This window comes from Pagrus major, chromosome 1, assembly GCF_040436345.1.
Source record: "Pagrus major chromosome 1, Pma_NU_1.0".
Classification (NCBI taxonomy): Eukaryota; Metazoa; Chordata; class Actinopteri; order Spariformes; family Sparidae; genus Pagrus; species Pagrus major.
In genome coordinates this window covers 477,903-500,000 of record NC_133215.1, presented here as the reverse complement: position 1 = coordinate 500,000, position 22,098 = coordinate 477,903, and the positions used below count along the sequence as shown (strand labels likewise).

Sequence of the window (22,098 nt, the reverse complement as noted above, 5' to 3'; positions counted from 1 at the left end):
ATGTACTTAATTACATTCTATTACTGCCGATGCTCTTCAAACCTCACGCGTCTCAAACATCAATTTGGTTTTCTCCATCTTTCTTATGTTACCTGAATCTATTTGGGTCAGAACAAAACCAACATTTGAAGATGTCCCCATGAACCCAACTGTTCCTCTCCTTTCCCCCGTCCTCCTCCAACACTCACGTTGCCACGCGCATCTCAGAATGTCTGGCAGACATCTCCGCTTGGACAACTGCACATCACCTCAAGCTCAACCTCAGTAAAACTGAACTTCTTCATCCCGGGGAGAGACTTCCCTCACATAGACCTGTCAGTCACTGTCGAGAACATCACGGTATCACCTTCATCGACTGCGAGGAACCTGGGTGTGATCCTCGACGACAGACTATCCTGCACTTCCAACATCACCGCAGTGGCGCAATCCTGCAGATTTGCCCTCGCGCCTCGTTTTCAATCTACCCAAATTCTCCCATGTGACCCCCCTCCTCCGTGACCTCCACTGGCTTCCTGTTGCGGCCTGCATCAGATTCAAGACCATGGTGCTGGCCTTCAAGGCCGTCAACCGAACTGCACCTATCTACCTCCAAACACTGATCAGACCACATGCCCCAGCGCGAGCACTTCACTCTACTCCACCAGCTGACCGGGTGGTACCGCCATCGCTGAGAGCAAACAAAGGTCGCTCAGCAAAGTCACGACTCTTCTCTGTTCTGGCGCCTCAGTGGTGGAACGAACTCCCGACCAATGTCAGGACCACAAAAGACTCAAGACTCACTTGTTCAGACTTCACCTCGACCCCGCAAAGCATGACTCCCTCCCAACCCCCCCAAAAAAATCATATGCACTTGTATGTTCTGACCCTCAGCACTTTCATCATAGCACTTTTGTACGTATGGTATCCTTGATAAATAGCAGCTACTTTGCTCAGATGAGGGCTTGAAAATTGTTTCTCTTTTCTTTTCTACGTTATCGATGGTGATATGTTGTGGTTTCTTTCTTGTTACAAATGTACTTATTGTAAGTGGCTTTGGACAAAAGCGTCTGCTAAATGCCCTAAATGTAAATGTAAATGTAACTCTGGAGAACTGGGTTCCAATATATATTGACATTTATAAACCAAACAATGAATCAGATCATAAAGAACAAGAAAAACAAACAGTCAGTGTGACGGTGTCGCCGACAGTCTGCTGCCTGAGACTCTATTTGACTTTGTTTCATGGATGAAACTCACAGATTGAACTTTTAGAGACACATCACGAGTGTTTTCTGTTTCAGGTCTGTCGATCCGCAGTGTTTGCTGGAAGGCCGATCGGATCTTGGCGGGGACGCAGGACAGTGAGATCTTTGAGGTCATGGTCCGAGACCGGGACAAACCGGTTCTGTTGATGCAGGGTCACAGTGAGGGCGAGCTGTGGGCGCTCGACCTTCACCCCAAACAGCCGGTCGCCGTCACCGGGAGTGACGACCGCTCTGTCAGGTCGGTCTCAGCCACCATCACCTCCCGGCTGCTGATCAGCTGAGTTTACCTCTCACCTGTCTGTCTGTCTGTCACCTGTCTGTCTCTCAGGCTGTGGAGTCTCCCCGACCACACTCTGCTGGCTCGCTGCAACATGGAGGAATCCGTCCGCAGTGTTTCCTTCAACAACGACGGATCTCAACTTGCTCTGGGCATGAAGGACGGCTCCTTCACTGTGCTGCGTGTCAGGTGACCTCAGGATGGCGACAACAAGACATTGAATACAAAAAGCACCACAAATCAGAATTCAACAGAAAAACCATTATAAAGTCAGAAATGAAATTTTTAACACACGTGGAAGATTAAAAACAACCTAAAACCGATCTGAAACAATAACATTCATCAGTGAAGTAAAATAAGAAAAGAGGACCAAGGATTGAGCCTTAGGCAAACACATCGTGATGGTACCCTCGGGTTCATCGTGTCATAGTTCAAGACCTGTGATCAGTCCTCCGCCAAAAATGCCTCTGACTGGGAGAACATTACTCTTATTGAAAGTAACATTTGACATTTGTTCAAACCCTGAAATTTAGATTATTTCATTTCTTAAGGAATTTGAGTTAATGAACCTTTGTCTTCAGGGACATGACGGAAGTCGTGCACATCAAGGACAGGAAGGAGGTGATCCACGAGCTGAAGTTTTCACCGGACGGTTCCTTCCTGGCGGTCGGATCAAACGACGGGCTGGTGGACGTCTACGCTGTCGCCCAGCGTTATAAGAAGGTGGGAGAGTGCAGCCGCTCCACCTCCTTCATCACCCACCTGGACTGGTCAGTTGACAGCCGCTTTCTGCAGACCAACGACGGTGCTGGAGAACGGCTCTTCTACAGAATGCCGGGTACTGTCTGAGTCTGAGGCTCCAATACACTGAAGCTGAAACTGTTTACTTTGACAACAATGTCCCAGAGTGAGTGTAGTCTGTCCAGGCTGGGGACTTTACCTGGGAGTTACCTTTCTACACTTAGACCTGACTTGAGACTTGACTGTCTACACTGGTTCCTGGCTTGAGAACATAGCTTGGGACATTCCTGTGTAGACTTGGGATTCACTTGTTGTATTTACTTACCGATACCTGTTGCCTTTTGACCTTCTTGACGTCCTCCTGTTTCCTACAGCCGGGAAGCTGGTTCCTAAAGAGGAGGCAAAGGGGATCCACTGGATGACATGGACAGGCGTCATCGGGACAGAAGTAAATGGCATCTGGCCCAAATACTCAACTGTCAACAACGTGAACTCTGTGGATGCTAACTACAGCAGTGCCGTGCTGGTAACAGGAGACGACACCGGCCTCGTCAAACTCTTCAGGTTCCCCTGCCTCAAGAAAGGTTGGTCTGACAAACATTCACATGTTGCTTGAAGCGTCATTAGCCACCTTTAGACTTTGGTTCAGTTGGAGGAACCAGGTGTACCTCCTGATGCAAGTTTGATTGGGTTTGGACTTGCATCTATTTATAATGTTAAATGGTGCATAAACAGATTTGATATCCACACCTCCTGCAGCCGCCATCCGTCAGTGAACTCCAGAGTCACGACTTCTGTGATGACGTCTGTTTGTTGTGATCTTTGTGTCTTCTTCCTCAACAGGAGCCAAATACAAAAAGTACATTGGTCACTCTGCCCATGTGACAAACGTTCGCTGGTCCAACGACCTGCAGTGGGTCATCAGTACTGGCGGCGCTGACCACGCTGTCTTCCAGTGGCGGTTCCTGCCAGAGGGCGTCATGAACGGCGTCCTGGAGCCCCTCCTCCAAGGTACCAGCAATATTCCTACTTTAGCATTTATCCCAGATAACCAGAGCCCAGTGCTGTCAAGCATGATGACATGATGAACTGATCCAATATGAACCAGCCACAACTGAGCCCTGCTGGGACCAGTCTGGAATTATTAATATCTCGGTTTGTTGGCTTTGGACTCCATTTGGACCAGAATTTAAATTCCAGGAAAATGTAACATGTAGCATTTCCTATAAGTCCTAACTTGCTCTTTCTAAAATTGACAGTTTGTATTCCCTAAGTCATCGTCTGTGACTCTGACATTTGTTATCCTACATTTAGCATCTGTTAAAAACCACTTCAGACTCCCTTAAATCACCATTTCAATCTCAGATCAACGTTTGATATTGCATCTCTAAAACCTCAGTCTACATGCTCCTAAGCACCATTTGTTATCCCTAAATGTTAATCTCTAAACTCCCTTGTCCAGAAACAACTGTCTGTAACCCCTAAATCACCTAAATCACATCTGCACACAATTGTAACCTTTGAATCACAATCTGTTATAAAAACACATTTAAAGTCTTAAATTCAACATTTCTTATCCCTAAATACAATTTGTTCTCAACAAACTCAAAATTTGTCAACATCAGATAGACAGACAGATACTTTATTTATCCTGAGGTAAATTAAGATACCACTTATTATTACATCTGTAAAATCTCAATCAACATCTGTATTTTTCTCAAACACCATTTGCTATCCCCAAATTCTAAATTCTATATCGTCATTTGTTAATTGATTTGATCATTTGTTAACCCCTAACCCTAACCCATTTGTTAATTGAAGTGATTTTAATAACACAAGTTATGCCTCCATATATTGTTTACTATATTTTTATCCCCAAACTGCTCTCAGTAAATTAAACATGTAAATGGCGTAATGTTTGTTTCACCATTTGTTATCCCCAAATCACCACCTGTAAACAACTATATGAATCATCAGTGAAAACTGTTTGATGTCATGACAATGTACGTATTCTGTAAAACAGCAGGTTTGATCTCTGAACTCCACACTGCTTTGGTTATTCATCATGTTTGATGGTGGAGCTGATAACACATGTGGTTTCAGCAGCTGTGGCCTTTAGGGCAGAGGTTCGTACGTACACTTTGAAGTGCAGTTTATTTTGTACTTTGTTTAAGAAATGAAAAAAAAAACTGTTAATCACAAAACGAATAAAGTTTTTTTTCTCCTGGTTGGCGTCTTCAGAGGGCTACGCCGACTCCAACAGCGGAGAGTCAGACTCAGACGTGTCAGACGTCCCAGAGCTCGACTCAGACATCGAACAGGAAGCTCAGACCAGCTACGAACGTCAGGTGAGCAGAAAACAAACCAGTCACGTGCTGTAAATTACCTGTCTGCCTGTCTGTATGTCTGTCTGCCTGTCTGTGTGACTCACCTGACTCTGTCTGCAGGTGTATAAGGAGGACCTGCCTCAGCTGAGGAAGAAGCTGATTGGTTCCCTGAAGCGTCAGAAGGCTCCAGAGGAGGGGCTTCGTCTGCAGTTCGTTCACGGGTAAAGACAAACTTCAGTTTAAAGCAAACAGCCTGCAGACGGAGTGAAGTCTAAAGCTGACATCATTATGAGTCACCAGTGTTCATCGTTGTGTGTTTGTTGTTGTGCACCAGCTGACAAGTTTGTTAGCATGGAGGGAAACACAACACAACATTTGAATTGACACAAGGATCAGAATCAGTGACATCGACAAAGATACTTTTATTATTCAAAGAAACAACTTAATCGATTAAAACTGTAAACTGTATTATCTGTTCAGTTACCCAGAAGGCCGTTCTCTTTGGTGTTCATTTTTAAAAAAAAGACTTAATAGCTCCAGTAGTTTGGGTTTGGATCCAGCCTCCACCAGCAGCTCCCCCCACTGGTTTGTCTTCATGATCCAATGGTTTGATGGGCCTGAAGTGTTGATGGCGAACAGTTTCCTATTTTCGTTAATCTTCTGTTTGAGTTGACGGTGGAACAGAAACAGAGTTCAACAGGAGCTCTGACTTCTTGTGTGTGGTTTTCTGTATGACGTGTCCTGCTGTGACCTTTACTGTGGCGGTCTTACTTCCTGTGTCCTGCAGGTATCGGGGCTTTGACTGTCGTAACAACCTGTTCTACAGTCAGGCGGGGGAGGTGGTGTATCACGTGGCTGCGGTCGCTGTCGTCTACAACCGGCTGCAACACAGTCAGAGGTTTTACCTCGGCCACGACGACGACATCCTCAGCCTCGCTGTCCACCCGCTCAAAGACTATGTGGCTTCTGCACAGGTACGTCTGGCCAATCAGAATACAGCATGTTACTGTCAGACTGACTGAGAGTGATTCTGATTGTCTGTCTGTGTGTTCAGGTGGGCAGAGACCCGGCCGTCCACATCTGGGACATCCAGACTCTGAAGTGTCTGTCGCTACTGAAGGGACACCACAGCAGAGGAGTGTGTGCCCTGGAGTTCACAGGTACACTCACTGCACAGTGCACCATTTGGGCTCCCTGAATCACGACCTTTCATCTTTAAATCCCCATTCTGTATCCCTGAATCATCACCTGTAGCAATCATCTGTGAGCTTTGAATCAACATTTATTAACACTATGACACCATTTGTTATCCCTAAATCACAACGTATTAACCAAAAATCATCACCTGTTGATTATTTTCGTAGATGGGTTAAAATTATACTTGTTGATTCTTCTGCAATGGTTTCTACTAATAACCTCACCTCTCAGCCTTTTGAGGTATTTCGAGGCACAAGACAAGGGTCACCAATTTCACCCCTACCTTTTGTAATAGCCATGAAACCATTGGCAATAGCGATTAGATCACACCCCTCAATCCATGGTATTAAGACCGGGGACATGGAACACAGAACAGCATTGTACGCTGATGATACTATTGTGTTTTTATCACATCTTGCAGAATCGATACCATCCCTCTTAGAGTTAATTAATCAATTTGGTAGCATCTCTGGTTTCAAAGTGCACAAAGAAAAATCATCTATTATGTTTCTAAATGAAAACGAGAGGAAGAAACCAGTAGTTTCTCACCCATTTGTGAACATCACAGAAGAATTTAAACACTTGGGTATCAGAATAACCCCAAAGATAAGTAATCTTAGTCCAGTCAATTTTGAGCCCATGCTAGTAGAATTGTCGGAAGAGATCACCAGATGGACAACATTGCCTCTATCTATATTGGGAAGAATAAACATAATAAAGATGACTATACTACCTTAATTTCTATATGTTTTTCAATCGATTCCACTAGCTCCTCCTCCTTCATTTTTCCCTAAGGCCAGAAAGCTTCTATCTGATATCATCTGGAACAATAGGAAGCCAAGACTCAGACTCTCTCTCTTATATTTACCTTATGATAGGGGAGGGTTACAGTTGCCTAATTAAGAATGGTATTACTGGGCGGCCCAGTTGAGAGCCACAATGTTTTGGTTTTCTAAGGATGTTCTCTTGCCCGGGTTAGAAATTGAAAAACTGTCCTCAAAGGGTTTGTCACTGAATAGCTATCTATACTCAGCATCTTTTAAAAAATTAAGGAAAGTTACTGCTAATCCTTTTGTAAAAAACACTATTGTTGTCTTGTATGTAGTACAAAAGATTTTGGGTGACTCCCCAGGGTTGTCCTGTTTCTCCCCAATCTGGAGTAATGATCACTTCACCCCGACAAGAAATGACATGGGTTTTAAAGCATGGTTGAACAAGGGCATAGTAAAACTACAGGATGTATATGAGGATTACAATCTAATGACATTCAATGAGTTAAAGGCAAAGTTTGATGTACCGCAGAAACACTTCTCCAGATATCTACAACTCAGAAGCTTTATTCTGGCACACTTAAAGAATTCAGTGCAACAACCTTCATTCTCCATCTTAGAAACATTTGTTACGAAAAATTGTTTCGGCAAAAGACTGGTCTCCCAGTTTATAACATGTTGGTTGGACACCATGAGGATAACACCGAAAGTAAGAGACAGGAGTGGATACGAGACTTACAAGAAGACATTTCACTCAATGAGTGGAGTAAAGATTGAGATTGATACAATATACCTGGATAATGCGAACATATATCTCCCATGTACAATTAGATAAATTTGACCTAATATACCTGACCTATGTTATAAGTGTAACAGTCACCAGAGTTCACTATATCACTGTTTGTGGAAGTGTGAAGAGATTCAAAAATTTTGGAGCTCAGTATTAAAATATATCTCTTAGATCACATCTTCCCCTGTTCTTTATGTCCTAAGTTATGTATTTTATACATTTATCCAGATGACTGTTCTTTATCTTGTAAGGAAACAAAAATGGTTGACCTTTGTTAACTCCAGGCCAAATGTTCTGTTGCTTTATGTTGGAAGATGTTGGTTGCTCCTCTTTTGACCACTGGTTAAATAACTTAACATCAAGTGTGGCTCTTGAGAAAATGACCTATATTATTAGAAAGAGGGCTTCTGAATTTTATAACATTTGGAAGTTGTTTATGGAACTGATGAAGAATGATGATACTGAAGAGGCATTGGGAGAGTGAGGTAGTGGGGAAAAATGTGTGTGTATATATATATATATATATATATATATGTATATATATATATATATATATATATATATATATATATATATATATATATATATATATAAGTAGTTTTCATTTATTATTTTTTTTAATCCTTGTTAAGTATTATTATTATCGTTCTTATTTGTATTACTGCCATTTGTTCAAGATGCTCAGAGTGTTGGATGTTAATGTATAATTATAAAAAACAATAAATATATATTTTTTAAAATAATTTTAAAAAAACATCACCCGTAAAATAAAAAGCCATTTATTATCCCTGAGTCACCTGCTGTAAACCCTAATCCACTTTCTGCAGTACCCCTGAAGTAGCACCTTAAATCACCACCAACATCAAACCTCTCTGACTGCTGCAGTTAGTTATCCCTCAATCACCAGAACCTCAAGAGTCCACAGGTTCTGTTCGTTCAGTACCAACTGTGGATTCAGTTATTGTGTTGGATGATTTGTAACTTCTGCCTCTTCTGTCCTGTCCCTCCTGTCTCTCTGTGTCTCGCCTCAATCTTTCTTGTATCATGTCTCTTGTGTCTTTGTCTCAGCGGACGGGAAGAGTTTGGTCTCCGTGGGAATAGATGAGTTTCACTCCATCGTTATCTGGGACTGGAAGAAAGGAGAGAGACTAGCTAAGGCCGGGTGAACAAACACACCTGACACCTTCACACAGCTTCACACAGCTTCACACACCTTCACACACCTTCACACACCTTCACACAGCTTCACACACCTTCACACACCTTCACACACCTTCACACACCTTCACACAGCTTCACACAGCTTCACACACCTTCACACACCTTCACACACCTTCACACAGCTTCACACAGCTTCACACACCTTCACACACCTTCACACAGCTTCACACACCTTCACACAGCTTCACACAGCTTCACACAGCTTCACACACCTTCACACACCTTCACACACCTTCACACAGCTTCACACAGCTTCACACACCTTCACACAGCTTCACACACCTTCACACACCTTCACACAGCTTCACACACCTGACACCTTCGCACAGCTTCACACACCTGACACCTTCACACAGCTTCACACAGCTTCACACAGCTTCACACACCTGACACCTTCACACAGCTTCACACAGCTTCACACACCTTCACACACCTTCACACACCTTCACACAGCTTCACACAGCTTCACACACCTTCACACAGCTTCACACAGCTTCACACAGCTTCACACACCTTCACACAGCTTCACACACCTTCACACAGCTTCACACAGCTTCACACACCTTCACACAGCTTCACACACCTGACACCTTCACACAGCTTCACACAGCTTCACACAGCTTCACACAGCTTCACACAGCTTCACACAGCTGACACCTTCACACACCTTCACACAGCTTCACACACCTGACACCTTCACACAGCTTCACACGGCTTCACACAGCTTCACACAGCTTCACACACCTGACACCTTCACACAGCTTCACACAGCTTCACACAGCTTCACACAGCTTCACACACCTTCACACACCTTCACACACCTTCACACAGCTTCACACAGCTTCACACACCTTCACACAGCTTCACACAGCTTCACACAGCTTCACACACCTTCACACGGCTTCACACGGCTTCACACACCTTCACACACCTTCACACGGCTTCACACGGCTTCACACGGCTTCACACACCTTCACACACCTTCACACACCTTCACACAGCTTCACACAGCTTCACACACCTTCACACACCTTCACACAGCTTCACACGGCTTCACACGGCTTCACACGGCTTCACACACCTTCACACACCTTCACACAGCTTCACACAGCTTCACACACCTTCACACACCTTCACACAGCTTCACACAGACGTCTCTCCGTATTTACAGACCTGGGTCTTTGAGTCACACGTCTCTTAAATCTGCATGAGCGCTTGTTGTTTGAGCTCAGTTGACAGTAATGAACCGCAGAAGAACAGCGGACTGATCCTTTAACCTCTGTGTCCTGCAGGGGTCATAAAGACAAAATCTTCGTGGTGAAGAGTAACCCGTTCAGGATGGACAAGCTGGTGACTGTCGGCATGAAACACATCAAGTTCTGGCAACATTCAGGTGTGACCTCAGGATGACCCGTAGTAACAGCTGATCCTCTGACTTCCTGTAGCGCCACCAACATGTTCGCCTGCAGAACTGATGACATCACATCAGCCTCAGCTGCTAGCTAGTGCTAGCATGCTAACAGCTAAACCTAATGATGATAAGACTGAAAAGATGTTTTTGCATAATCAGTACTTTTACTTCATATAGTTCAAGTACACTTTGCTGATAATACTTCTATGAATATTGTGTGGTACTTGTAGACTGTAGTACTTGTAAACTGTAGTATTTGTAGACTGTAGTACTTGTAGACTGTGGTATTTGTAGACTGTGGTACTTGTAGACTGTGGTATTTGTAGACTGTAGTATTTGTAGACTGTAGTACTTGTAGACTGTGGTATTTGTAGACTGTGGTACTTGTAAACTGTAGTATTTGTAGACTGTGGTACTTGTAGACTGTGGTATTTGTACTTGTACTTCAGTAAAGGATGTGAATACTTCCTCGACCTCTGGCCTCACACAGCTGAGAGATCCTGGTGTTAACTGAGCACAACAGAAATAATTCATAATCATTTATAATCAAGTTAATAATGAGCCTTTTGTAGTTCTCAGCTAAGCTAAAAGCTAACAGTTTCCCCCTGGTTCCAGTCGTTGTGCAAAGCTAGGCTACATACATCCTGAACTCATGAATATGATGTGTTTACTGTAGTTTTAGTAGTAGTTACGATCATGTCACGCTAGAACAACACCATCAGACGTTCCCGCTCTCCTCCTGCAGGTGGCGGTCTGACGTTTAAGCGGGGAATTTTTGGGAACCTGGGGAAGCAGGAGACGATGATGTCAGCATGTTACGGACGATCGGAGGACCTGGTTTTCTCTGGAGCCACCAACGGAGACGTTTACATCTGGAGAGACACGACGCTCATCAAGACCATCAAAGCCCACGATGGCCCCGTGTTCGCCATGTGCTCCCTGGACAAGGTAGCACCTGGAACACCTGGAACACCTGAACAACCACTTTTCCAAACAATATGATAATTGATGATTGATTGTATGAAGTTTGGTCTGCATGTTGATGCTGTAAATTATGAAACTTAAACACACACTTGTGTTTCCCATGTTGCGTTCACTGTCCAGGGTTTTGTGACGGGGGGGAAGGACGGCATCGTGGAGCTCTGGGACGACATGTTTGAAAGATGTTTGAAGACATACGCCATCAAGAGAGCCGCCCTCTCTCCGACGTCCAAAGGTGTCACTTTTCCCTCCTTCACGAGCCGTCGTACTGCCTCTGACCTGAAGAGTTCACTGTGTTTGAGCTGCTGCATGAGTCTGTAATGAGTGAAGACGCTGCAGTGAATCTGACCTGGAGAACGTTTCTCACAGCTGTGGTGAATGAATTTATTACATCCTCTCTGACTCAGGTCTGCTGCTGGAGGACAACCCGTCGATCAGAGCCATCACTCTGGGTCACGGTCACATCCTGCTGGGAACAAAGAACGGAGAGATCCTGGAGATCGACAAGAGTGGACCGATGACGCTGCTGGTTCAGGTCTGACACACACAGATCAATATTCAGCTGGATTCAGCTGAGTCATGCTGTCCTTCCATGGTTGTAGTTACGAGCAGTTAATAACATCTACAGCAGCTGAAACACGACTCAGCATTGCAGCTGAAACACGACTCAGCATTAATAATGAGTCACTGCAGGTTGATGTTCATGCTGTATTAAACCAGCGTGTGTTGTGTTCAGGGTCACATGGAGGGGGAGGTGTGGGGTTTGGCAGCTCACCCTCTACTTCCTGTCTGCGCCACCGTCAGCGACGACAAAACTCTGAGGATCTGGGAACTGTCAGCCAATCACCGCATGGTCGCTGTCCGCAAACTCAAGAAGGGTGAGAGACAGGAAATATTAATGACCTCCAACTTTTCATTATTTTACACCACATGTTTATGCTTGTGTGTGTGTGTGTGTGTGTGTGTGTGTTACCTGGGGCAGGTGGGCGGTGCTGTGCCTTCTCTCCTGACGGTAAAGCTCTGGCGGTTGGTCTGAATGACGGCAGCTTCCTGGTGGTGAACGCCGACACGCTGGAGGACATGGTGACCTTCCACCATCGCAGGGAGCTCATCTCAGACATCCGCTTTTCCCAAGGTACCTGAACCCACCACACAGGTGAGACACAGGTGAAGATGATGATTGGTCAAGGTGATGAGTCACAGCTCTTCGTGTTTCAGACGCGGGGAAGTACCTGGCTGTGGCGTCCCATGATTCCTTTGTGGACATCTACAACGTCCTGACCAGTAAGAGAGTCGGCATCTGTAAAGGAGCCGGAAGCTACATCACACACATCGACTGGGACTCCAGAGGTGAACACACACCTGTGCTGCTGCTACGCTAACACACACACACCTCTGCTGCTGCTACGCTAACACACACACACCTCTGCTGCTGCTACGCTAACACACACACACCTCTGCTGCTGCTACGCTAACACACACACACCTGTGCTGCTGCTACGCTGACACACACACACCTGTACTGCTGCTACGCTAACACACACACACACACACACACACCTGTGCTGCTGCTACGCTAACACACACACACACACCTGTACTGCTGCTACGCTAACACACACACACACACACACACACCTGTGCTGCTGCTACGCTAACACACACACACACCTGTACTGCTGCTACGCTAACACACACACACACACACACACACCTGTGCTGCTGCTACGCTAACACACACACACACACCTGTACTGCTGCTACGCTAACACACACACACCTGTGCTGCTGCTACGCTAACACACACACACACACACCTGTACTGCTGCTACGCTAACACACACACACACACACCTGTACTGCTGCTACGCTAACACACACACACCTGTGCTGCTGCTACGCTAACACACACACACACACACCTGTACTGCTGCTACGCTAACACACACACACACACACCTGTACTGCTGCTGGCTAACACACACACACCTGTGCTGCTGCTACGCTAACACACACACACACCTGTACTGCTGCTACGCTAACACACACACACACCTGTGCTGCTGCTACGCTAACACACACACCTGTACTGCTGCTGGCTAACACACACACACCTGTACTGCTGCTACGCTAACACACACACACACCTGTACTGCTGCTGGCTAACACACACACACCTGTACTGCATTACTTTCCTCTGAGATGTAATGGAGTAGTTTACTAAATTAAGTACGAGTACATCAAAACTACAATGTTAAACTCCAGCATATGAGTAAATGTACTCAGTTACTTTCGTCCCTGCAGGACAGTGATGGGTCATGTCTGCTGTTTCTGTCGACAGGTAAGCTGCTGCAGGTGAACACCGGAGCTAAAGAGCAGCTTTTCTTCGAGGCTCCTCGAGGACGCAAACAGAACATCAGCGTGGCCGAGGTCCGTCTGCGTTCCACTTCCTGTCTTTAAATTAATGAGGTGTTTCAGTGTCTCACACACACACACACACACACACACATTTGCTTTTGTGTTTCCAGTTTGAGAAGCTGGAGTGGGCCAGCTGGACGTCTGTTCTGGGTCCCACCTGTGAGGCAATATGGCCGACGCTCAGCTTCGTTAACGCCGCCTCGCTCACCAAAGATCGTAAACTGCTCGCCACCGGAGACGACTTCGGCTTCCTGAAACTGTTCAGCTTCCCGTCCAGGGTGAGACGTCCTCAGTCTGATGTCCTTCACCTTCTCTGTCAGGGACACGTTCATTTAGAGTCAGTGGAAACATTTTGTCTCACGTGACAACGTGTTTGTAATCAGCATCAGTTAACAGGAAGTGAGGTCCTTATTAACGTTAAGACTATGTTAGTGTAATGATAATGTCATAAACATGTTTAATGTCATAAACATGTTTAATGTCATAAACATGTTTAATGTTGAATGTTTTTTTGTTATTTAAATCTTTATTTAGTTTTTCAATCAACATGAAAATCAACACAAATGTACAAATATGGAGAAATTACAAAGAAAGCAAAAACAGACCGCACAGACTAAACAGAAGCACAGCATCATCTTTACACTGCCCATAGCATTAATCAGAATCAGAATCAGAATCAGAACCAGCTTTATCGGCCAAGTATGTGAAACACATACAAGGAATTTGACTTTGTTTTTTTCTTAGCACCCGATGTACATAGACATAAACATGAACAAAATTTAACCTGCTCTCTTTATTCTGGTCTGACTTGACTCTTCCAGTAGCGGAGGATAATCCTAGCAGCTGAAATAAAGCCTGGTAGAGGCAGAGTTGAACTGATTCAGGCCCAGGTGGGTCCAGCCACTCCTGTATTGCTTTATTTCCTTCCAGAAGGGCAGAACCAGAGGGCAGGCCCACATTACATGGATGAAGGTGCCCACCTGCCCTTTACATTTCCAACACAAACTATTTCTAGTAAACCCATTTTATGAAGGCGGATACGTGTAAAGTAATAACGATGAAGGATCTTATAGTGTATAAATGTGCCTCTGGATTCTTTTGTGAACCACGTTCAGACACGATGACGTTCAGACACGATGACGTTCAGTCACAATGATGTTCAGTCGCGATGACGTTCAGACACGATGACGTTCAGTCATGATGTTCACAGTGGATTAACATTTCTGAAACTGAAACTGAAATCAGGAGAAAAATGAATATTTGTCCTCAATGTGGAAGAAATCACTACAACATGATCTGAAAACTAGATTGAGCGCACGTCGTCCATTATCAACAGAATCTACGTATTATTCTCATTCGTACTTTTCTCTGTTCAAACTGACCCCAGGGCCAGTTTTCCAAGTTTAAGAAGTACGTGGGTCACAGCACCAACGTGACCAATGTCCGCTGGTCCAATGACGACTCAGTTCTGCTGTCGGTGGGCGGGGCTGACACGGCGCTGATGATCTGGACCCGAGAGCCGCCGGGTCACAAAGAGAGCAAAGCTGTGGACAGTGAGGAGTCTGATGACGACACAGAGGAGGACGGAGGTAACACAAAGTCTGTTCGAGGCTCTGGTCCAACAACAGGCCTGGAAAAGTCATGAAACCATTTCAAGGCCTGGACAAATGTCAGAGGAGACCGCTGAGTTGTGGCCTGGATGTTTTCAGGGTACGACAGCGACGTGGCCCGAGAGAAGGTGGTGGACTACGTCACCAAGATCTACTCTGCCAGCATCAGGAACATGTCGGGAACCAGACCTCACCTGCAGCACAAAGAGCTTCCTGTGGAGGAGAGGTACATGAAAACCACACACACACACAAACACACACACACACAGGCTTTGCTGATGTTACCTGAAATGCTCCTCAATGTGTTTCCTGTTCAGGCCTCCTGTGAGTCGAGCTGCTCCGCTGCCGGACAAACTACTGAAGAACAATGTAACCAAGAAGAAGAAAGTGGTGGAGGTCAGTACGAGCTTCCTCCATCAGTCCATCGTCACATGACTCACTCAACAGCTGTGTGAATCTCCTCTGTTGGGTTTTCAGGAGCTGCTGTTGGAGCACGTCTTCGGCTACAGAGGCTTCGACTGTCGCAACAACCTGCATTACCTCAATGATGGCGCTGACATCATCTTCCACACCGCTGCTGCCGTCATCATCCAGAACCTGTCCGCCGGTCAGTTACACGCTCAGCCGGAGCTTCTCATGTTCATGCTGTTGTTGTTGATGATGACATCACACTTCCTGTTTCCTGTCCTGACAGGAACCCAGAGTTTCTACCTGGAACACACCGACGACATCCTCTGTCTGACTGTCAACCAACACCCAAAATACCAGAACATCATCGCTACAGGACAGATCGGTGAGTCAGAACAGAGAGTCCGCTCAGCCAGAACATGTCTGAGCTCACCTCTTTAAGTCCAACTGAACTGACACTGTGTGTGTACACCAAACAGACATCCAGTCTAAGAAATGTGCACTGCATCGGTCTGCAGGCCTAAAATCTGAGAATCACTCTGACATTATGTTTACCTGCCAAAAAATGCTTTATGTAAGACCCCTGAGACAGAGCGTGTCTTTGAAGTGCCTGTTTAAAAAGACTAAACAACTACAAAGAGACACAAGACCACTACAATGAGACACAAGACCACTACAAAGAGACCCAAGATGACTACAAAGAGACCCAAGACGACTACTGAGAGAGACAAGACCACTACTGAGAGACACAAGACCACTACAAAGAGACCCAAGACCACTACTGAGAGACACAAGACCACTACAAAGAGACACAAGACCACTACAAAGAGACAATATAACTGCAAGCGGCAATCTGCGGGTTCTAACCTCTTTTGTCCCAAACCAGCCACCCTGACCCTCATCCCCCGCAGTTGATGAGATCGGCCGCCGTGTTCCTCAAAGATCTGTGCAACACATACCCATGATAAACCCCAGATTTCTCCAAATTGGGTTTTCAGCTACATGCTAATGGCATTTGTGTTATACTTTCACATAGAGACTCCATTTGAACATTCAAATGTAAATTAAAATTTTACCTATTTGGACGTCATTTATACTCGACATACCAAGTTTCGTGGTCCTTCGGGCTCGCCGTCAATTATTAAAACGCAAACAATGACGGTTAATGACGAACAGGCCACGCCCACTTTCACCTATCAACATGGCAGTCAAGATATTAGTTAATAGTCACCCCTAGAGCATTCATGCCAAATTTGGAATTTCCGTCCAATGGTCTTTGAGATACGCATGCGTGGCATTTATAGCGCCCCCTATAGGTTGAGCTCAAAATGCTTTGGTAGGCAGATTCCCAGTCCCGTTGTGAACCTGCCCACCACGTTTTGTGATGATAGGACAAAGGCTGGAGGAGTTATGGCCAATCATTTCTAAGCTCCGCCCATTGCGGAAATTCATTGGTCCGTGGCGGCCATGTTTTTTGACCAATCTGGCTCATTTATAATAGAAACTTGTATTTTCATCCCCCAAGGCTGTTTACCAAATTTGGTGTTGATAGAGTCAATCTGTCAAAAGTTGTATTCATTTTACTGTTTTTCACATTATGCAAATTAGCAAAAAAAATTTGTAGAGCACATTGAGATGGACTTGTGTGTCAAATTTCAAGTCATCAGACTTACGGTGTGAGGGGCGTGGCCTTCTGAAAAACGCATTTTCAAGCCTTAATTACAGCGCCACCATCTGGCCGACTGGGCTCATATTTTAATAAAAGTTGATGCAAATCATTTCCAATCATTGGGCCAAGTTTCAAGTTTCTGGCCCATTCCAGCTCCTGGGAATTTGAGCTCAAGCGGCAGACAACAAATAATAATAATAATAATAATAATAAATAAACCGGTACAATCTTACAAGACCACTACAAAGAGACCCAAGACGACTACTGAGAGACACAAGATGACTACAAAGAGACACAAGACCACTACAAAGAGACACAAGACAAAAAAATTGACGGTTTGTTTTGTAATTGTTTTGCTTTGTATATTTTTTGTATATTGACCATGATTCCATTTATAAAAGCAATAATATGGGAAACAATGAAGGGGTGAATCCTTGTTACAGGCTCTGCACAGAGACAGGCCTCAGACTGTTATAATACAGGTCAGATATTAATCACCAGGTTGTTCTCATGCATGCCTGGCTGCCTTTTGCCCATTGCACTTCTTTTCTTTTTCACTGCTTCCTCATTGTCACCGCCTCACCTCATCACCAGGTGACATCACTGACCTGCCAGGTAAGACCCTGCTCACCTTTCTGCTGTCACTGATCCATTCACACACATCATTCCGTTAACTTTCATGTGGAGAACTCAGTGTTTAACCTGTCGTTCGCTCTCGGTGTGTAGAGGCTGAAGGGTCCGGTGAGTATCAGCAGTCAGGATCCTGTTCAGGTCTGCTGCAGCTGTTCTGTTTATTCTGTTTCTGTTATTCCCCCACCACCACCACCACCACTTTGTCTGTCAGAGACCATGATTACACTAATGTGGATTCAGATGAAAACACCATCCATTCACTCTAAACTGCTGTTTTCACCACTGGAAACCTTAAAATGAAGCATAGTTCGACTCTGTGAGCTCTTAATCAGGACAGTTTTACAGTCAACACTAAAAAATGGTCATCTAACAATTTTTGTCTTTGTTGAGCGAGTACAAATCAGTGTATTTGAAGATCTCAACAAGGTGCTGATGAGTCGCTTTGTTTCACAGAAAAAACTGTTTAACTCTAGATTCACTTATTAGCTTTTTTGTTGTTGATGAAGCTTTAAAAATGTGTCTCAGTCTTCAATGGAAGGAGTTTGTTTAGTTGTTGTCAAGGTAATACCTGAGACATATAGCTGAAATCTCTGAAGCAAGCTAGCAATTGGTTTTGTCACAAGCATGTAGCTTGAAGCCAGGCAAGATGGATTTGCGAGCTTGCACGATCACATGATCATATGAATCCAGTTGCCTTGCAATATAAAGTAATAATTATTATTATTTAAAGATTATTTTGTGAAACTAGTCAGGAATGACTCAAATCTTTGTTGTTTGCCAGCCACCATTAAAGAAGAAGCTGTAGAGGAGATGAAATGTTTAATCTGTTGTTGTTTGAGCTCCATCATTTAAAAACAATATGAAAACATTAGTGTGGATGGAAACCCTTTCTTCAACACTGTTTTCACATTTCTCCACATTAGTGTGAGCATGGGAGTAGAGACTGAAGCAAGTCGGACTAAGAACAAAGCCTTGCTTAGTGCCTCTTATCAGCATGTTAAATTAGCCAAACTAGCCTGGGTGTTTAATGTATGTGATGTCTGTACTGTGGTAAGACCGTGATTCAGAGGCTGCTTTTCCACACATGTTCTTATAGAAGTTAGACCTGGATCTATTGTATCGATGCAGAAGATATCAGGGCATAAATGTCCGACATGACTGTTCCTTATCTGCTCGACAGAAAGCAGTGGTCGTGTTTTAATAACCCTGCAGAGCCGTGATCACATGGGACTTCCTGTTTAACACTTTGGTACAGAGTGGGACATCTACTGGACAGTTTAGAGAAGAAGAAGTAAATTCATTCAAAGGGGTCTTCAGACTTGACTTAAAAGTAATGATAGATGGCATGTCCCAACAGCAACAGTTCAGTTCAGTTCAGTAATTTTATTATAAACTGTGAGGGAAGCTGCGGTGGGAAGCGTTCGATCACATTTGGACCTTGATTGGGAAAGAATAATGTCAAGGAGTAACTGATCAGATAAATCAGATGCATTTTTAAAATGTATTTAGGAGAAACACAACTGTGCATCATCATCGTAGAAAAGTTGTGGAATGTTTTAATTAAAAGCATAAATTATAGAAACATATATATAGAAATGTATTTAAAATACAGATAGAAGCTGAAGATAATGAAAGTTTTCAGTTAAAACTGATCTGTCTGTTAAAGCTGTTGGTGCTGATCCTTTCTGTGTTCCAGTCCCTGCCTTCAGTTATTATCAGTGCTGTGGTAGGAGCAGTTTGACTCTCTTAAATTTGCCACTTGTGTTTCGGTTTGTTCTGCTATGACTCAACTGATTGTCCCAACACTCATCTCGATCTGTGCTGACTTCAGACTTCAGAAGAGAGGATCCTCTGTGATCATGGTCAATGGTGTGATAATGTGTGGTTGCTGTAAATATGAGGATACAGGATATAGTGTAAAAGAAGCAGTTTTGTTTTCCCAACTCTGAATCTAAAACACAGTCAATTACCAGTTCTGCTCTGTTGAATCAGCATGTCAGTACCAGTGCCCTCCTGATCGTAATGGAAGTAGTGAATGCTCATTAGATAGAGGATGTTTAATTACCTGCCTATCTCCCACTTTAACTCCTGAACCTTAGCCTGTTCTCCCTGATTCTCAGCATCTCCACTACTTGGTTCCTTCATATCTTGTTTTTTTTTGCATCCTTGATTGTCATGGCATTTTGGCTCCTTAGTTCTCCAGCTCCTTTGTCCATCAACTTGTTGATTACATATTTCTGTGTTTCTGTTTTCCTGCAGTTCTTTTGTACCTTGTCACTTTGGTTCCCTAATGCCCTGCACTGTGGGCTGGTTCCACTGTTACTAGCAACCTCTGGTCTTTTGCTCCTTGATACTGTGGATCTTAGGTTCACTGGTCCTAATGTTCCTTAAATCGTTTACACTACACCTTAGATGTTCAACAACTTGGTTGGTCCTTTGGTTACGGGATTCTGGGGCTCCCTCAAGGCCATAGCTCCCAGGACAAGGTCCTAGGCTTGTCGATGCCTTTGTTCCATGGTTACCTGGCCACCTTAATACCTTTGGTTGTTTGTACCACCGTTCCTGCTGTCCTTGGTTTCCTGGTTCTTTGGTTCCTTAGTTCTTTGCTTCCACAATGACTCAGGCCCTTGGATGTTAGGGTCCTTGGCTGCTCAATACCTTAGCTAGTTGATCCTTGATTCTTGGGCTACCTTAGTACCTTAGGTTCCCAGTTCTAGAGTTCTAGTTCCTTCCTGCCTTCATTCTATGGTTCTGATGTTACTAAAGTCTGTAGTTCCAGGGTTGCCTCACTGCCCTTGGCCTTCGGGTCCACAGTTCCTTGGATCCTTGATTACTTGATGCCTTTGGTTTTGTGGTTCCTCAGTTCTTTGGTTCCTACGGTTCTGGTCTCTTCCACAGGCCTTGCTCCATCCATACATGTGTGGGATGCCATGACCAAACAGACGCTATCCATCCTTCGTTGTTCCCATGCTAAAGGTGTCGGCTACGTCAACTTCAGCGCTACAGGAAAGCTGCTGCTCTCTGTGGGAGTGGAGCCTGAACACACCATCACAGTGTGGAGATGGCAGGAAGGTACAAACGTTTATCTCATATTCTCAAATCACCTTCAAATGTTTGATCAATAAAGAAAAATGTAATTATGCAATGACTCTCAAACATCGAAAGAACAAGAAGCAGCAGGGTCTTGGACAAGGTAACTAGTGTCGTATCATTTGAGCTTTTAAGGGATTTAGTTGATGGTCACAGGTGATTAGTGTGATTAAGTCACCTGAGGAAGATGAGGATAATAACATTTACAACAGGAGCTGTCATCAAACAGATACATACAAAAGATTTACTCAAAACAACAGTGGAGTGTGTATGTCAGTAAAATGAATAAAGAATATCAATCATTTACCATAGAGAGGTATCCACTTGGACAGTGACCTTTGACCTCTCTCCCAGGCACCAAGGTGACCAGTAAAGGTGGCCACGCTGATCGGATCTTTGTGGTGGAGTTTAGACCGGACTCTGACACCCAGTTTGTGTCGGTGGGAATCAAACACATTAAGTTCTGGACTCTGGTCGGAGGTTCCCTTATGTACAAGAAGGGAGTGATCGGCTCAGTGGAGGACGGCCGCATGCAGACGATGCTGTCTGTTGCCTTTGGTGCTGTAAGATGGTTTTTACAACTCTAGTTCTGACTCACCTTTAAAAATACAACATGAAAATCTGTAGTTTTTCATGATATTTGTAGTCAGTCTGTGTTTGTCTCTTACAGAACAACCTAACATTCACTGGCGCTATTAACGGAGATGTGTATGTATGGAGAGAACATTTCCTGGTACGAGTGGTGGCAAAGGCACACAGTGGTCCAGTCTTCACCATGTACACGACCCTGAGAGATGGCCTCATCGTCACCGGGGGGAAGGAACGGCCGTGAGTACCGAAAACATCAACCCCTTTATCTCAGCTAGAGTTGTTAAATTCAAGATCAGTGGTTCCTCATATTCACGTATAAGAGCTCAGGTCACGCAGCCTTACAACACTCGTAACTGGACAGTGATGGACAGACACAACAACTGGAGGCACAAGCAAATGAAAAACTAGCTTCAGCTAACATTAGGCTTGAATTAAAAGCACTAAATGAAAGACGGAGGACAGACAGGGGGTCTGTCCACTGTCACAGGGTGATAAGACAGAAATTTACAACCTGGTTCGTGTTAGTATCTGTTTGTTAGCATTGATTTCCACAAGATCTTGTTATGGAGATGTTTGTGTCTCAGTGACGCCCTCAGCCTCTGGAAAGGTCAGCAATGGTCTGGTTCCAGGTGAGGAACCAGACAAATAGTGGTTCTTGACTTCTTTGCAGAGAAAATTGCAGCAGGATTATGAACACATGGGCTTGGATCTGGGTAGCCA

At 44.5% G+C, this 22,098-nt stretch overlaps 1 protein-coding gene across 1 annotated transcript in view; it reads left to right on the top strand.

Moving 5' to 3' along the window:
• LOC140995413 (echinoderm microtubule-associated protein-like 6) overlaps positions 1 to 22,098 on the top strand; it is a 32,869-nt gene that overhangs the window by 7,550 nt on the left and 3,221 nt on the right. Inside the window, exons 7-33 of the mRNA XM_073465405.1 lie at positions 1,281 to 1,482; positions 1,573 to 1,710; positions 2,103 to 2,359; positions 2,637 to 2,846; positions 3,106 to 3,273; positions 4,504 to 4,610; positions 4,710 to 4,810; positions 5,377 to 5,563; positions 5,644 to 5,749; positions 8,415 to 8,508; positions 9,860 to 9,960; positions 10,724 to 10,926; positions 11,083 to 11,194; positions 11,367 to 11,494; positions 11,696 to 11,837; positions 11,942 to 12,094; positions 12,178 to 12,309; positions 13,301 to 13,389; positions 13,488 to 13,655; positions 14,765 to 14,966; positions 15,087 to 15,213; positions 15,305 to 15,383; positions 15,465 to 15,594; positions 15,682 to 15,780; positions 20,596 to 20,769; positions 21,142 to 21,350; positions 21,458 to 21,615. Of these exons, the coding sequence (XP_073321506.1) occupies positions 1,281 to 1,482; positions 1,573 to 1,710; positions 2,103 to 2,359; positions 2,637 to 2,846; positions 3,106 to 3,273; positions 4,504 to 4,610; positions 4,710 to 4,810; positions 5,377 to 5,563; positions 5,644 to 5,749; positions 8,415 to 8,508; positions 9,860 to 9,960; positions 10,724 to 10,926; positions 11,083 to 11,194; positions 11,367 to 11,494; positions 11,696 to 11,837; positions 11,942 to 12,094; positions 12,178 to 12,309; positions 13,301 to 13,389; positions 13,488 to 13,655; positions 14,765 to 14,966; positions 15,087 to 15,213; positions 15,305 to 15,383; positions 15,465 to 15,594; positions 15,682 to 15,780; positions 20,596 to 20,769; positions 21,142 to 21,350; positions 21,458 to 21,615 (3,976 nt within the window). The remainder of the gene's footprint in view (positions 1 to 1,280; positions 1,483 to 1,572; positions 1,711 to 2,102; positions 2,360 to 2,636; positions 2,847 to 3,105; positions 3,274 to 4,503; positions 4,611 to 4,709; positions 4,811 to 5,376; positions 5,564 to 5,643; positions 5,750 to 8,414; positions 8,509 to 9,859; positions 9,961 to 10,723; positions 10,927 to 11,082; positions 11,195 to 11,366; positions 11,495 to 11,695; positions 11,838 to 11,941; positions 12,095 to 12,177; positions 12,310 to 13,300; positions 13,390 to 13,487; positions 13,656 to 14,764; positions 14,967 to 15,086; positions 15,214 to 15,304; positions 15,384 to 15,464; positions 15,595 to 15,681; positions 15,781 to 20,595; positions 20,770 to 21,141; positions 21,351 to 21,457; positions 21,616 to 22,098) is intronic.